This window comes from Mustela putorius, unplaced genomic scaffold, assembly GCF_011764305.1.
Source record: "Mustela putorius furo isolate JIRA1106 unplaced genomic scaffold, ASM1176430v1.1 tig00000151_pilon_pilon_pilon, whole genome shotgun sequence".
Lineage (NCBI taxonomy): Eukaryota > Metazoa > Chordata > Mammalia > Carnivora > Mustelidae > Mustela > Mustela putorius.
This window is the reverse complement of record NW_025421296.1, coordinates 15,238,150-15,254,917: the sequence shown is the minus strand read 5'-3', so window position 1 is coordinate 15,254,917 and position 16,768 is coordinate 15,238,150. Positions and strand designations below refer to the sequence as shown.

General features: G+C 36.4%; 1 protein-coding gene across 1 annotated transcript in view; it reads right to left on the bottom strand.

Annotated features, from left to right (window-relative positions):
- PXDNL (peroxidasin like) overlaps positions 1-16,768 on the bottom strand; it is a 522,967-nt gene that overhangs the window by 239,499 nt on the left and 266,700 nt on the right. Inside the window, exon 4 of the mRNA XM_045075802.1 lies at positions 751-822. Within this exon, the coding sequence (XP_044931737.1) occupies positions 751-822 (72 nt within the window). The remainder of the gene's footprint in view (positions 1-750; positions 823-16,768) is intronic.

Here is a 16,768-nt window from a genome sequence, read left to right as displayed (position 1 = left end):
TAACAGCACTAAAAATTTAGAGAAATGTCTCACTAAAACATCAAATTGCCATTCAGTAACAGTAACCATATAACATAATTTCTTCATACTGATGAATTCATATTTCCAACTGAAATTCTGAAAAGTGAAACTAAATTTTATGGGATTTCAAACTATTCTTGAAACCAGCAATAAAGTGTCAAATGTTAAAAAGTTTACTAGAATAGCAGTCAGGAGATCTAGGTTGTAATAACAATTCCACAAACTTTTAACCTTAAGCAAATCACTTAATTAACATTGGATTTGGTTATTCATTTGTCGAACAAGAGATTAGAGTTCATGCTCCGGGAGTTTCCATATCAGATAAATGACTATGAACTTGATAAATCACAGGTATCAATTACCTTCTATGAAATGTTTATTTTGTGTCAAGTGATAAACTAGACTCTTTGCTTGGAATATCTTAATCTATAGTAGAAATACCTTCATTTCAGAGATTTGGAAACAGATTCAGGGAAGGCAACTTGCCCAATAGCATACAACTAATAAATGCAGGAGCTGGGATTCCAAATGAGCGCTGTCTGTCTTCCTGCCCTCATGCCACCTCTGTCATGCATTCTGATTTTTATCCAACTGATGACAGAATATTCAATCATTCAAACTGCATGACAAAACTTAAAATAATTGCTCAACTATCACGTAATGACACTTAAAAAGCTTCTATTTGAACCATAACCATCAATGATTCAATAAGGAGTTTTTATTACTTACAGCTGTTCCAAAGACATGAGTCCTTTAAATGTTTGCTTATCTAGGGCATGAATTTCGTTCTTGTACAGATACCTGAAAAACATAAAAAATTCTATTAAGTTATAAATTTGCATAGATGCCACATTTCTTATATCAGGAATTTTTAAGCTACAACGTGATGCTAAAAAGCTTTGGGATGTTAATAGATCCCTTAAAATATATAGAGACTTTGATTTCATTTAAATATGTTCAAGTATCTGGGCAAGAGAGTTCCAAGGCTCTTGTCAGATTCTCAATGAAATCCTTGATCCAAAATACTAAGAATCACTGCCTAAAACCTTTAAAACTTAGAGTGATTATAGAAAAGTTCTGACTAATGAGATCACATGTACTGGGTAACAACTTTTCTAAGAAAAAGAAAAGTTGGACTACAACAATGTTTTTTTCAAATTCATTCTATCATACAGAATATATTGAACCAGGAGTTATATTTGCAAAGCTGGCAAATATCACAGGACTCTTCTGAAGGGAGTAAACACATATTAACAAGGTCCACAAGGTGTATTTTGGTTCTCCCATGGCTGCTGCTGAAAACCTGAAGGAAAAGAACCTGTTAATGGATTTACAAATATGATGATGTAACTAATCCAGCCAAAAGATTTAATGAAAACGATTTACACAACATATGAACACTATGTTCTTTTTTCATCAACTATAGGATAGAAAAGTTATTTCATTTTTTAGATCTCTATGTGAATACTTTGTGAATGTCATGAAAGTGAAATCTGTATCTGTTCTACTTGTGTCTCTGGGGATCTGAGGCTATCAAAATTCCTAAAACTTCCTACTAAGTTCCTCTGGAATGCATCTTTGCATAAGCTAGAGCTCACAGTGACTTTGAATGCATCAGAATCACCTGATGGTTTGCTAAAAACAACTGCTGAAGTGGCGGGGGTTGGGAGGTTGGGGTACCAGGTGGTGGGTATTATAGAGGGCACGGATTGTATGGAGCACTGGGTGTGGTGAAAAAATAATGAATACTGTTTTTCTGAAAATAAATAAATTGAAAAAATTAAAAAAAATAAATATGGACATTGGGGAGGGTATGTGCTTTGGTGAGTGCTGTGAAGTGTGTAAACCTGGTGATTCACAGACCTGTACCCCTGGGGATAAAAATATATGTTTATAAAAAATTAAAAAAAATAAATAAAGTAATTAACTAAATAAATTAATTAACTAAACACACACACACACACACACACACACACACACACACACAACTCCTGAGCTTGCCCCCAGCCCTATTCAATCCAATTCTTTTGGGGTGAGGTTTAGGAAACTGCACTTAACGAGTTTCCCAGTTGATTCTGAAGCAACCTTTCTGCAGATGACTTAAGAACCATAGAAGCCATAAAAATCACAGTTCTAGTAAAATTAAAAAGATTACTTTTCCAAAATGTGCTTAGGGAAGCTTTGGAAATTCCAAATTACTTTCTCTTCTCACAGATAAGAACCTCTGTAAGTTTCTCAGAACAGTAGCAGTAACTAGTAGAGATTTATGTCTTACTGGAGATATTTCCTTAGCATTATTTGATACTATGGAAGATCTTGCTTTTACCTAACAATCTCAAAAATATAGCTATATGTTAGGAAAACAAGAAGTGGAATTTTCTAGAACCATGTAGCTCATAAAGATTATTGAGCTGTGGTCTCAAAAACCACCACTGATTCTCAACTATGGTTATGATCTGGGAAACAAAGGCAGAAGAAAAACTATTAAATTTTCTTACTACTTAGAATCCATTGACAAGTCCTTGAAAGAGGCAGAGTGACATTCCTCTAGGAACCCAGTTGCCTCGATTTTAATACTTTGGTAAGTGCAAAAGGCAATCTTAGCCTGACCCACAGGATTCTGTAGCCTACTATAACATATAAAATTCCTTTGGAAACTTCTTTTATCTCTATCCCCCAAGATACATGTTAGCAATCATCTTCCAAACACATGACCTACTGATATACATCTGAAGATCCTCATGACTGTGTTTTTACTAAACAGTAATAAATAACATTTTCCTAACAATATCTAACCCCCTCAGGATGCTGGAAACCTTGTTTCCAAAATATCTGGGTGGTTTATGCCATCCCTAACCCCCTTCCAACTTGAAAGTATATAACAGGCCATTTTTCATATCCCAGGTGCTGCTCTTTCTGCCCACAGGTCCTGTCCCTGTGTTTTAATAAAGCCACCTTTTTGCACCAAAGACATCTTAAGAATAATTTCTTGGCCCTCAGTTTCCAACCCTAACATTTTTCCTACATCAATTGTGTGTGAATCCATGTATTGGTACAAGAATCAATATTTCTAAGACATCATTTTGGCTCTATCTCAGGCCTTATACTGATATCTGGGATACTGCCTCTGTGAACTCTGATTTCATAATGGGTCCACCATGTGAAATAGCACTGAGATTCTTCAAAATTCCACAGATGATAATAATATGTAGAAAAGTTTAAACCTCTATTCTATGGGTAGAAACCAGGTAAAAATTATTTTGTAAATTTATTCCAGAGGATTCAGATATCCCTCCCTGGTAAGGACCTTATACTCTCTGAATGTCAAGGAACCACATTACTTTTCAGGTATCATATCCTGAAGCATAAAAAATTGACCCAATTTCTGTAGAGATGTGTATAAAGGCTTAAATTGGTTTTTTATTACTATCATATTTAAATAATGATGAGCTGCTTCATAAAAACTAAACTAAATTATCAAATATTCATTGAGGAGTCTCAAAACTGAAAACCACCTGTAAAATTTTATATCATATATACAGATTCATTTTAGACTTATATCTTATAGAAAACAATACTAAAAAGGTGACCAAATGGTATTTTAAAAAGAAGCAATAGAACTTCTGTAGTTAGATTTGTACATGCATACATAATGTATGCATTCAAGATACACTGCTCCTTAGGTTAACACCAGCAAGAGAACTTCCAGCATCCTGTGGGATAATGGAAACTACCTGAATTCAAACCTCTCCACATATCCTAAAAATGAACTAAGAGGAAAAAACAAATCATCTAGAATCCAACCTATGCTATGACTAGGAGGAAACAGAAAATCAGTATCTTCAATTCACATTAAGTAGGGGAAATAGTAACACCAGCAAAGTCAGATCCAGAGTCTGTCTTGCAGAAATGGGTCAGGCAGGATTTTATAGGCAAGGGAGATGGAAGGAAGGGGTGGAAAAAGAAAGCTGAGAAAGTGCCAACCTGATAAAAATCTGTCTGAGCTCACGGGAATCAGAGCCCTAACTCCTGGGAATTGACAAAAAAGGGCTGAGAAAATGAATAGGGGAAGCATCTTACAATTGCTAAGCATCTTGTCGAAGAGTGGTATTAAAGGTAAAAAAGGAAGTAAGAAGCCAAAGGGTCTTAAAGAGACTAAGATAATATCAGATAATCTAAAGACACACCCAGGGGCACCTGGGTGGCTCAGTTGGGTAAGCATCTGCCTTTGGTTAAGATCATGGGCCCAGGGTCCTGGGATTGAGTCCTACAAGAGACTCCTTGCTCAGCGGGGAGTCTGCTTCTCCCCTTTCCTTTGACACTCTTCCTGCTTGTGCTCTCTGGTCCTCTCTCTGTCAAATAAATAAAACCTTTAAAAAATTAAAAAATAAAAGCACACCAAAAAAGGCTGGACTGAATAAAGTAATTGTGATTCACTCTGTCAACAGAAGAGCATGGCCTTGAAGTAAGAAATAAGCCATCCAAAGTTCTCTTCTCTACCCTCATATTTAATCACTTGCTACTCAAATCAAATGTTAGTATCTAAAGTTGAGAAACTTTGCACAAGAAAACAAACTCGTCTTATCTTTGAATATCAATGCAAAATTAATAAAAATATTAGCAAACTGAACTCACCACTTAGTAGTTCTAAGGACCAATATTTATGATAACCTTCTAAAATAATGAAAAAAAATGGGGCAGAGGGGCAAGATGGCAGAGAAATAGGAGACCTTGTTTCAATCAGTCCCCTGAGTAAGCTAAATATCTACCAGAACACTCTGAACACCCATGAAATTGGCCTGAGATGTAAGATTATACACCTCTGGATCTCCACGGGGGCAGAAGACATCAGTGGAGAGGTAAAGTGGAGTGGGAAAGTTTGGACTGATATTGGAGGGTAAACAGAAAGGGAAGAAAGCCCCCAGAAGTGACCCCTTGGAAAGTAATACCCCAATACAAACTTGGAGTCTGGTTAAAAGCACTCAAAAAGAGCAAAAGATCTTAAGGGGCAACTGGTGGAGTTGGGTGGTCATGGACATAGGCCTAAGCCCATATTCCTGGACAGTCAACGCAGGCAACCAGCCATGCCAGAGAGAGTCCAGCAGGGCCTCCAGTCCATGGTCCCTGAGCCCGTGGCTTTTCACTGCTTGCACCACCACTTAGGCTTGGTACACTCCTGCCCAAGGCTGAGAGAGCCCATTGCAGGTGGTGAGTGGTGGTATATAGGACTACAGCCATCTGTGACTAGCAGAAGGCTCTGAGCGCTCCCAGCCCACACCTGAGAAAACCCCATGAGATCTCCGTTAGGGAACTGCAGCTTTCTGACACCTGTGCAAACCCAGTGTCTGAGTGTACTCGGCATAGGCCTAGACTCCAGACAGCAGTCCCAGACTGCTCCCTGACCAATATAGCTCTCTGGGCCAATATAGCTCCTGGTTTTAGTGGCACAGGGTGTGCAGAGACAAGTGGGAGCTTTGAGGGACTACTGGGATGATGGTGCACACTGCCTGTGGGAGGTTATGTTGTTCAGTAGAGTTTGAAAAGGGTGTCTGTGTGTTCTGGACCACCCAGAGGGGAACAGTCTGAGGCCTCTTTCTGAGGTGGAGGTCTAGGTGTAGACAGATTCTTACTTTGCTCTGACCCTCTGAAAAGCCACAAAAAGTCCTCAAAGAATAAAAACCTCCAGAGAGCAAAAGCCTAAAAAAACAGTTTCCACAGAGCCAGCCCCTTGATAACAGGCAAGGTGACTCAACCCAAGCAAGATGGGAAAACAATGCAGCAGACACCACCCCCAGAGGACAACCCAAAGAACAAGAGGACAACCACCACAGGGTCTCCATAAAATTGTGAAACCCTAACATCAGGGGAAAACAATATATTAACATCCTGGTATTGGCCTAAAACCTATATATTTCTTAGATACAACTTTTCTTTCTTTCTTTCTTTTTTTAACTCATTCTCACAATTTTTATTATCTTAACTTTTGAACCTACTTACAACTAGAAGTTTAATACAACATATTCCTTAATAACTTTGTAACTTGAACTTTTTTATACATATAACTGTTTCTTTTTCTTTTTCTTTTTTTTAAATATACATATAGATATAAGCTTCAAGGTAATCCTTTTTCTCTATTCAATAATACCCTTATATATAAGCCAATTTTAATTCCCTGTATCTGGGAAAGTTGAGTACTTTAACAAAGTTAACAAGATACTCCCAGGAAGAATCAAAATAACCTTCATTGCCCACATCAAGGATTTATAACCACCTTCCCATCTTATTCTTTGGTCAGTGTTTCTCTGTATTTGTTTTTGTTCTGGTATTATATAAATCTTATTCTTGGGGTTCATTTTGGCCAGGTTATTCTTCCTTTTCTTCTCATTTACTTTTGTTGGTCTTTTTGTTTGTTCTTTTTTGCTTATGTACCTTATAAATCTTAGTTTGGGGGCTCATTTTGGCGGGTTTTCTCATTTCTCTCTCTCTCTCTCTTTTTCTTTCTTGTTGGTCATGACTTCTAATTGCTCTGAAACTTTTCCAGAATGCACCTTGCCTGGATCATGGTTGATATATTCAGCTATCCCATCAACCATCTCTTACCAAAATGACTAGAAAGAACACCCAACAGAGGAAAAATTTAGAGACTGTGCCCTCTGCCACAGAACTATTGGATATGGACATAAACAGAATGTCGGAAAGGGAATTCAGGATTACAATTATCCAGGCCATAGCTAGGTTGCAGAAAACCATTAATGACAACATAAAATCCTTAAGGGTGGAAGTGAGAACTGACTTGTCAGAAATGAAATCTTGCCATTTGCGACAACATGGATGGAACTAGAGCGTATCATGCTTAGCGAAATAAGTCAAGCGGAGAAAGACAACTATCATATGATCTCCCTGATATGAGGAAGTGGTGATGCAACATGGGGGCTTAAGTGGGTAGGAGAAGAATCAATGAAACAAGATGGGATTGGGAGGGAGACAAACCATAAGTGACTCTTAATCTCACAAAACAAACTGAGGGTTACTGGGGGGAGGGGGTTTGGGAGAAGGGGGTGGGATTATGGACATTGGGGAAGGTATGTGCTTTGGTGAGTGCTGTGAAGTGTGTAAAGCTGGTGATTCACAGACCTGTACCCCTGGGGATAAAAATATATGTTTATAAAAAATAAAAAATTAATAAAAAAAATGAACCAGAATAGTGGGAACGAGTTAAAAATAAAATTTGTCCTATGAAGTAAAAAAAAAAAAAAAAAAAATGCTATCAATGAGATCCAATCTCATCTAAATATTCTAACAGCTAGGGTAACTGAGACAGAAGATAGAATTGGTGATCTGGAAGACAAACTTATAGAGAAGAAGGATCAGGTGGAGGCCTGGAAAAAAACAACTTAGAAGCCATGAAAACAGAATTAGGCAAATAAATGACATGACAAAATGTTCCAGTGTCAGAAATATTGGGATCCTTGAGTGGGTCGAGGAAGACAGAAGACTAGAAGATATGGTTGAATATATTCTGGATGAAAATTTCTCCAATTTGGAGAATGGAACAAGTGTTCATGTCCTAGAGGCAGAAAGGACACCCCCAAGATCAACGAATTTATAAAGATCTCCAGACAGTTAGTTGTGAAATTCACAAATCATAATTTTAGATAAGAGGTCTTAAGGGCAGCTAGGGAGAAGAGATTCCTTACATACAGAGGAAGGCCCATCAGAATAACATCAGACCTGTCCATAGAAACCTGGAAAGCCAGAAAGGGTGGCAAGACATATTCAGGGCATTAAATGAGAAAAACATGCATCCAAGAATACTTTATCCAGCAAGACTGACATTCAAAATGGATGGATAGGTAAAGAGCTTCCACCAGCAAGATATAAAAGTGTATGTGATCACCACACCAGTACTATAAGAAATATTAAGGGGGTCTCTATAAAAGAAGAAAGAATCCAAGAGTGACATAGAACAGAAATTTACAGAGACAATCTATAGAAGCAAGGACTTCACAGACAATATGTCAATAAAAACTTATTTTTCAATAATCACTCTCAACATGAACAGCCTGAATGCTCCCATAAAATTGCACAGGATTGAAAACTGAATAAAACGAGAGGATCCATCCATATGCTGTCTACAAGAGGCACATTTGGAACCTAAAGATACATCCAGACTGAGAGTCAAGGGATGGAGAACCATCTTTCATGACAATGGGCCTCAGAAGAAAGCAGGGTGGTGATTCTCATATCAGATAAATTAGATTTTAAGCTAAGGACTAGAGATACAGAAGGACATTACATCATGCTTAAAGGGTCTATCCAGCAAGAAGATCTAATAATTGTAAACATTAATGCCCCAAATATGGGATAAGCCAACTGTTAATCAAAATAAAGAGTCATACTGATATGAATACATTAATTTTAGGGGATCTTAACATGCCACTCTCAGTAATAGACAGATCATCCAGGCAGAAAATTAATAAAAAACCAAGAGCTTTGAATGACACATTGGATCAAATAGTCCTCATAGATATATACAGAACATTCCACCCTAAAACAACAGAATACTCATTCTTCTTAAGTGCACATGGAATGGTCCCCAGAATAGACCACAACGTGGGCCACAAAACAGGGCTGAACTTGAGATTGAGATTATTCCCTGCATATTCTCAGACCACAATATTTTGAAACTGAAACTCAACCACAAAAAAAATTAAAAAGTTTGGAAGGAATTCAAACACTTGGAAGCTAAAGACCATCTTGCTTAAGAATGTTTGGATCAACCAGGAAATCAAAGAAGAACATAAACAGTTCATAGAAACCAAATCGGTCCAAAACCTATGGGATACGGCAAAGGCAGTTCTAAGGGAGAAACACATAGCCATAATACACCAACTCTCTATACCTTAAAGAACTGGAAAATCAACAACCAATTAAGCCAACCTCTGCACAAAAAGGTAGATAATCAAGATTAGAGCAGAGATCAATGAGTTAGAAACTAGAGATATAATAGAACATATTAATGAAACTAGAAGCCGGTTCTTTGAAAGAATGAATAAGATCGATAAATCACTGGCCCAACTAATCCAAAAGAAAAGAGAGGACCCAAATTAATAAAATTATGAATGAAAGGGGAGAGACCATGACTAAGAGCAAGGAAATAGAAACATTCATCAGAAATTGTTATCAACAGTTATATGCCAATAAGTTAAGCAACCTAGAAAAAATGGATGCATTCCTGGAAACCTATAAACTTCCAAGATTGAAACAGGAGGAAATTGACAACCGGAATAGGCCAATATCGAGAAATGAGATTGAAGCAGTGATAAAAAAACCTCCCCTAAAAAACAGAGCCCAGAACTTGACAGATTCCCTGGGGAATTCTAACAAACATTCAAAGAAGAAATAATACCTATTCTCCTGAAACTGTTTCAAAAAATAGAAACAGAAGGAAAGCTTCCAGACTCTTTATGAAGCCAGCATTACACTGATCCCTAAACCAGGCAAAGACTCCTTCAAAAAGGAGAATTTCAGACCAATATTCCTGATGAATATGGATGCCAAGATTCTCAACAAGATCCTAGCTAATAGGATCCAATAGTACATTAAAAAGATTATCCACCATGACAAGGTGGGATTTATCCCCAGGATGCAAGGGTAGTTCAACATTCACAAATCAATCAGTGTGATAGAACAAATCAATAAGAGAAGGGAGAAGAACCACATGGTACTCTCAAATGATGCAGAAAAAAGCATTTGACAAAATACAACATCCGTTCCTGATTAAAACTCTTCAGAGTGGTAGAGATAGAGGGAAAATTCCTCAAATTCATAAAAGCCATCTATTAAAAGCCCACAGCAAATATCATTCTCAATGGGGAAAAGCTGAGAGCCTTTCCCTTAAGATCAAGAACACGACAAGGATGCCCACTCTCACCACTCTTATTCAACATAGTACCGGAAGTCCTAGCAAAAGCAATCAGACAATAAAAAGAAATAAAAGATATCAGACTGGCAAAGAAGAAGTCAAACTCTCTCTCTTCATTGATGACATGATACTCTATGTGGAAAACCCAAAATACTCCACCCCCAAATTACTAGAACTCATACAACAATTCAGTAATGTGGCAGGATACAAAATCAATGCACAGAAATCACTTGCTTTCTTATATATTCACAATGTAACTGTAGAAAGAGAAATTAGAGAATCGATTCCATTTACAATAGCACTAAAAACCTTAAGATACCTTGGAATAAGCCTAGCCAAAGTGGTAAAGAATCTGTACCAAAGGAACTACAGAACACTCATGAAAGAAATTAAGAAGACACAGGAAGGTGAAAAAGCATTCCATGTTCATGGCTCAGAAGAATAAACATCGTTAAAATGTCTATACTGCCCAGAGCAATCTACGCTTTCAATGCCATCCCAATCAAAATTCCACTGGCATTTTTCAAAGTGCTGGAACAAACAATCCTAAAATTTGTATGGAATCAGAAAAAAAAACCCAAATTACTAAGGAAATGTTGAAAAACAAAGACAAACCTGGGGTCATCATGTTGCCTGATTTCAAGCTTTACTACAAAGCTATGATCACCAAGACAGCATGGTACTGACACAAAAACAGACACATAGACCAGTGGAACAGAGCAGAGAGCCTAGATATGGACCCGCAACTCTATGGCTAGTGAATCTTTGACAAAGCAGGAAAAAATATCTCTCCAATAAATGGTGCTGGGAAAATTGGACAGCTATGTATAGAAGAATGAAACTCGACCATTCTCTTATACCATACAAAAAGATAAACTCAAAATGGACAAAAGACCTCAATGTGAGGCAGAACTCTGTCAAAATACTAGAGGAGAACATAGGCAATAACCTCTTCAACATCAGCCACAGCAACTTCTTTCAAGACAAATCTCCAAAGGCAAAGGAAACAAAAGCAAAAAAATGAACTTTTGGGACTTCATCAAGATCAAAAGCTTCTACACAGCAAAGGAAACAGTCAACAAAACAAAGAGGCAATCCATGGAATGAGAGAAGATATTCACAAATGATATTACAGACAAAGGACTGATATCCAAGGTCTATAAAAAACTCCTCAAACTCAACACCCAAAAAACAGATAATCATGTCAAAAATTGACAGAAGACATGAACAGACACTTCCCCAAAGAAGACATATAAATAGCTAACAGACACATGAAAAAATGTTCATCATTAGCCATCAGGGAAACTCAAATCAAAACCACATTGAGATACCATTTTACACCAGTTAGAATGGCCAAATTCAACAAGATAGTAAACAACAAGTGTTGGAGAGGGTGTGGAGAAAGAGGAAACCTCCTACAGTGTTGGTGGGAAAGCAAGTTGGTGCAGCCATTTTGGAAAACAGTGCAGAAATTCCTTAAGAAATTAAAACTAGAGCTATCCTATGATCCTGCAATTGCACTACTGGGTATTTACCCCAAAGATACAGATGTAGTGAAAAGAAGGGCCACCTGTACCCCAATGTTCATAGCAGCAATGGTCACAGTTGCCAAACTGTGGAAAAAACCAAGATGCCCTTCAACAGACAAATGGATAAAGAAGATATGGTCCATATATACAATGGAGTATTATGCCTTCATCAGAAAGGATGAATACCCAACTTCTGTAGCAACATGGACAGGACTGGAAGAGATTATGCTGAGTGAAAGAAGTCAAGCAGAGAGAGTCAATTATCATATGGTTTCACTTATTTGTGGAGCATAGCAAATAGTATGGAGGAAAAGGGGAGTTAGAGAGGAGAAGGGAGTTGAGGGAAATTGGAAGGGGAGGTGGACCATGAGAGACTATGGACTCTGAAAAACAACCTGAGGGGTTTGAAGGGGCAGGGGGTGGGAGGTTGGGGGAACCAAGTGGTGGGGATTAGAGAGGGCATCGATTGCATGGAGCACTGGGTGTGGTGCAAAAACAATGAATACTGTTACGCTGAAAATAAATTTAAAAAAAATTTTTTTAAATCACAATTTTAAAAACCATTTGTTATTTCTGTCCCCTGAAAATTTTCCCAATTAGTGCCCTCTGAAGACACCTCATATTCAGATCTCGTTTACAAAATGCTATTTTCCACCAGAACAGATCAATCTATTTGAAGAAATGGCTGCTTCCAGGTCTGGGGCAGCATAAGTACATAACATCCTATGCTTGACAGAAAGCAATAAAAAAGAAGCACTCAGAGTTTAATGGGATCATTCCAAAAGAACAAAGAGCTAGCATGAATGGTCTCCCACTGGTTGGTATATAGGAAAGCAATTGACTTTTGTGTATTAACCTTGTATCTTACAACCTTGCTATAATGTTTATTAGTTCCAGGAGTTTTTCTGGTGGTTCTTTGGTATTTTATACACAAATAATCATGACATCAAAGAACAAACACAATTTGATTTCTTCCTTCCAAATCTGTATAACTTTTTTTTTTTTTAATTTTTTATTTTTTATAAACATATATTTTTATCCCCAGGGGTACAGGTCTGTGAATCACCAGGTTTACACACTTCACAGCACTCACCAAATCACATACCCTCCCCAATGTCCATAATCCCACCCCCTTCTCCCAAACCCCCTCCCCCCGGCAACCCTCAGTTTGTTTTGTGAGATTAAGAGTCACTTATGGTTTGTCTCCCTCCCAATCCCATCTTGTTTCATTTATTCTTCTTCTACCCACTTAAGCCTCCATGTTGCTTCACCACTTCCTCATATCAGGGAGATCATATGATAGTTGTCTTTCTCTGCTTGACTTATTTCACTAAGCATGATACGCTCTAGTTCCATCCATGTTGTTGCAAATGGCAAGATTTCATTTCTTTTGATGGCTGCATAGTATTCCATTGTGTATATATACCACATCTTCTTGATCCATTCATCTGTTGATGGACATCTAGGTTCTTTCCATAGTTTGGCTATTGTGGACATTGCTGCTATAAACATTCGGGTGCATGTGTCCCTTTGGATCACTACATTTGTATCTTTAGGGTAAATACCCAATAGTGCAACTGCTGGGTCATAGGGCAGTTCTATTTTCAACATTTTGAGGAACCTCCATGCTGTTTTCCAGAGTGGCTGCACCAGCTTGCATTCCCACCAACAGTGTAGGAGGGTTCCCCTTTCTCCGCATCCTCGCCAGCATCTGTCATTTCCTGACTTGTTGATTTTAGCCATTCTGACTGGTGTGAGGTGATATCTCATTGTGGTTTTGATTTGTATTTCCCTGATGCCGAGTGATATGGAGCACTTTTTCATGTGTCTGTTCGCCATCTGGATGTCTTCTTTGCAGAAATGTCTGTTCATGTCTTCTGCCCATTTCTTGATTGGATTATTTGTTCTTTGGGTATTGAGTTTGCTAAGTTCTTTATAGATTCTGGACACTAGTCCTTTATCTGATATGTCGTTTGCAAATATCTTCTCCCATTCTGTCAGTTGTCTTTTGATTTTGTTAACTGTTTCCTTTGCTGTGCAAAAGCTTTTGATCTTGTATTTCCTTTTCTTATCTTAATTGCATTAGCTGGAACTTCTGTGTAACTGTTACATAGGAGTAGTAACAGGCAACATCTTTGCTTTTTTCCCAATCTTAGGGGAAAGCATCTAGTTTTTCGTCATCATCTATTAGCTGTAGGGGTTTTTGTAGATGTTCTTTATCACATTGGGTAAGTTCCTCTGTTCCTAGCTTGTTCAGAGCTTTTATCAAGGGTGCAAAATTATTATGGGTCTTAAACATTATCAAATGCTTTTTTTTTCTGCATCTATTGATATATTATAAGATATATAGGATTTTTCTTCTCTATCCTGTTGTGATAGATTATACTTTTGATTTTGAAATGTTGAACCAACCTTGCACTGACAAATCTCATGTGGTTTGGTGTACTTTGGTGGATTTGAATAGCTAACATTTGTTCAAGACTATTGCATTTATGTTTATGAGAGATATTGGTTGGTAGTTTTCCTTTCTTGTAATGTCATCTGATTTTGGTATCAGGTTCGTTGATTTTTTTATTCTTTCTTTTCTTCCTCCTTTAAGTTTATATTACTCTTCTGTCTTTAGGTTCCTAAAAATGGAAGCTTAGATTATTGACTTTCAACTTTCTTCTTTTCTAAAATATGCACTCAATGCATAAGTTTCCCTCTAAGTACTGCTCTTATGGTATTCCCCAAGTTTTGATAATTTGGGTTTTCATTTTCATTCAGTTCAAAATATTTTTAAGTTATCTTGAAACTCTCTGAACTGTTTGTTTTATTTTATTTTATTTTTTTTAAATTGTTTAAGGTTTTCGTTTAAATTCCGGTTAGTTAACATGCAGTGTAATCTTAGTTTCAGGTGCACAATTTAGTGATTCAACCCTGACATACAATACCCAGTGCTCATCACAACAAGTGCTCTCCTTAATCCCCATCACCTATTTAACACATCTCCCCACCCACTTCCTCTCAGATAGCCATCAGTTTGTTCTCTATAGTTAAAAGTCTGTTTCTTGGCTTGCCTTTCTCTTTCTTCCCCTATGATTATTTGTTTTGTTTCTTAAATTCCACGTATGAGTGAAATCATATGGCATTTGTCTTTCTCTGGCTGACTTGACATAAGGATCTCTAGCTCCATCCACATCATTGTAAATAACAAGATTTCATTCTTTTTTATGACTAATATTTCATTTTTAAAATATATCTCACATCTTTATCCATTCATCACTTGATAGACATTTGAACTATGTCTTTCTTAGTAATTTGTTTTTTAACCTCCAAATACCTTGAGATAGTCCAGCTATCTTTCTGTTACTGATTCCTAGTTTAAATTCATTATGGTCTGGGAACACATTTTGAATGATTTCTATTATTTTAAATTTGTTGAGGTGTGTTTTATGGCCTAAAATATAGTCTATGTTGGTGAATGTGCCATGTAAACTTGAGATGAACATTATTCTACTATTGTTGGATGGAGCATTCTGCAAATGTCTATTAGATTCAGTTGACTGATGGTGTTGTTCAGCTCAACTCTGTCCTTACTGATTTTCTGCCTGATGGATTTGTCAATTACTTATAGAGGGATGTTAACATCTCCAACTATACTAGTGGATTAGTCTATTTCTCCTTTCGGTTCTATCAGTTTTTGCCTCAAGATATGTTGTTCTACTGTTATGTGCATTCCATGTTAAGGATTGTTATGTCCTCTTGAAGAATCAGCCCTCTTTATCATTATATAATGACCCTCTCTATCACTTATAATTTTCCTTGTTCTAAAGTCCACTTTACCTGAAATTAATATAACCACTATACTTTTCTTTTGATATGTATTAGCATGATACAACTCCATGGCCTTACTTTTCATCTCAATTTGTTTTAAATTTAAAGGGATGTTCTTATAGACACATATAGTTGGGTCTTTTTAAAAAATCCATCCCAACAAGGTCTTTAATTGGTATATTTATACCATTCACATCAATGATCATTGGTATAGTTATATTAATATCTACCATTTAGGTAACTATTTTCTATTTGTTGACAAGATCTATCAGGTAATAGGACCTGAGATAAATAGATGTTTAGTATTGAAAAATGACTTGTACAATATGTTTAACTTATTTTCGTATAGTTAAGTAAAAATGTACTATGCATAAAAATATAAAAAGTAAATGTTGAAATTTTTAATGAGTTTTTTTTAGATGGAAGATATACAGGTATTCAACTGTTTTTTCATTGCATACACTTTTCAAATTAAAATTCAGAGAAAAAATAAAAAGGATTCAGAGATGACCCATTTGAGAGATGCAAAGAAACAAACTCTCTGTAACCCTTTGAGCTACTGGATCAAACCAGGCCTGATGTCTGCATTATCTCTACAATATTTATGCCCATCTGAGCAGTTTCATTGTTAGTTTGTTTTGTCTTATCGCAACCAAGAAAATCTAAACTGATACGTTTTTAAAAGAAGGAAAGAAAAAGAAAAACTTCTATTTTTCTCTTTCCCTGTCTCTTCATCCTCTTTGTCTCTGAATTCTTCACAATATGTCTTCAGCAACATGAAAACCTGACAAACCTGAAGCTTTTTATTTTTAAAAATTACCACCATGAGAAGCCATCTCCTCACTTCCCCTGCTTTTCAAGTACGTTTTCTACTGACAATAGTGTGTATTCACACTACAATATTACATTTAACTCACTAAGTCATTTCATTTCAATATCTAAACTAGAATTAGTGAGAGTCAAGCAATAGTTGTTTTATAAATAAAACATAGTTATATTGTTTATACTATTACATAGTATATATCTTATAACTAGAACATAGTTTTTTAACTATATATATACAATAGTCTTTAAATGGGCAAAGTTCATGTAGCAAACACTTCTATTTTTACTACATAAGGGGGGGAAAAAACTAAGTTTCTTCTATACCCTAAAACTGTGTTCTGAATTATCTCAGAGGCAATAATCCATAATTTCCCAAAGATCTTAAATAGTAATAGAAAAATCACAATTAAAAATTATATCATGTATCTATCTTTTTTTGAAAAATTTCCAGATAATTTGAATTACTTAAAGTCAAATTATATTTATTAACATATATTAAGTACTCCAGAAGTATTTTCATTTGAAATTCAAGTCTGGCTTTTCAATAACAAATCTATTTCTGTTCTACAACAATAGGAGCCAAAAGTTAATCATAATTTTTGGTTAATATTTAGTCATTTTGGAAAGAAAGTATTATAAAGATAAGCTCCAA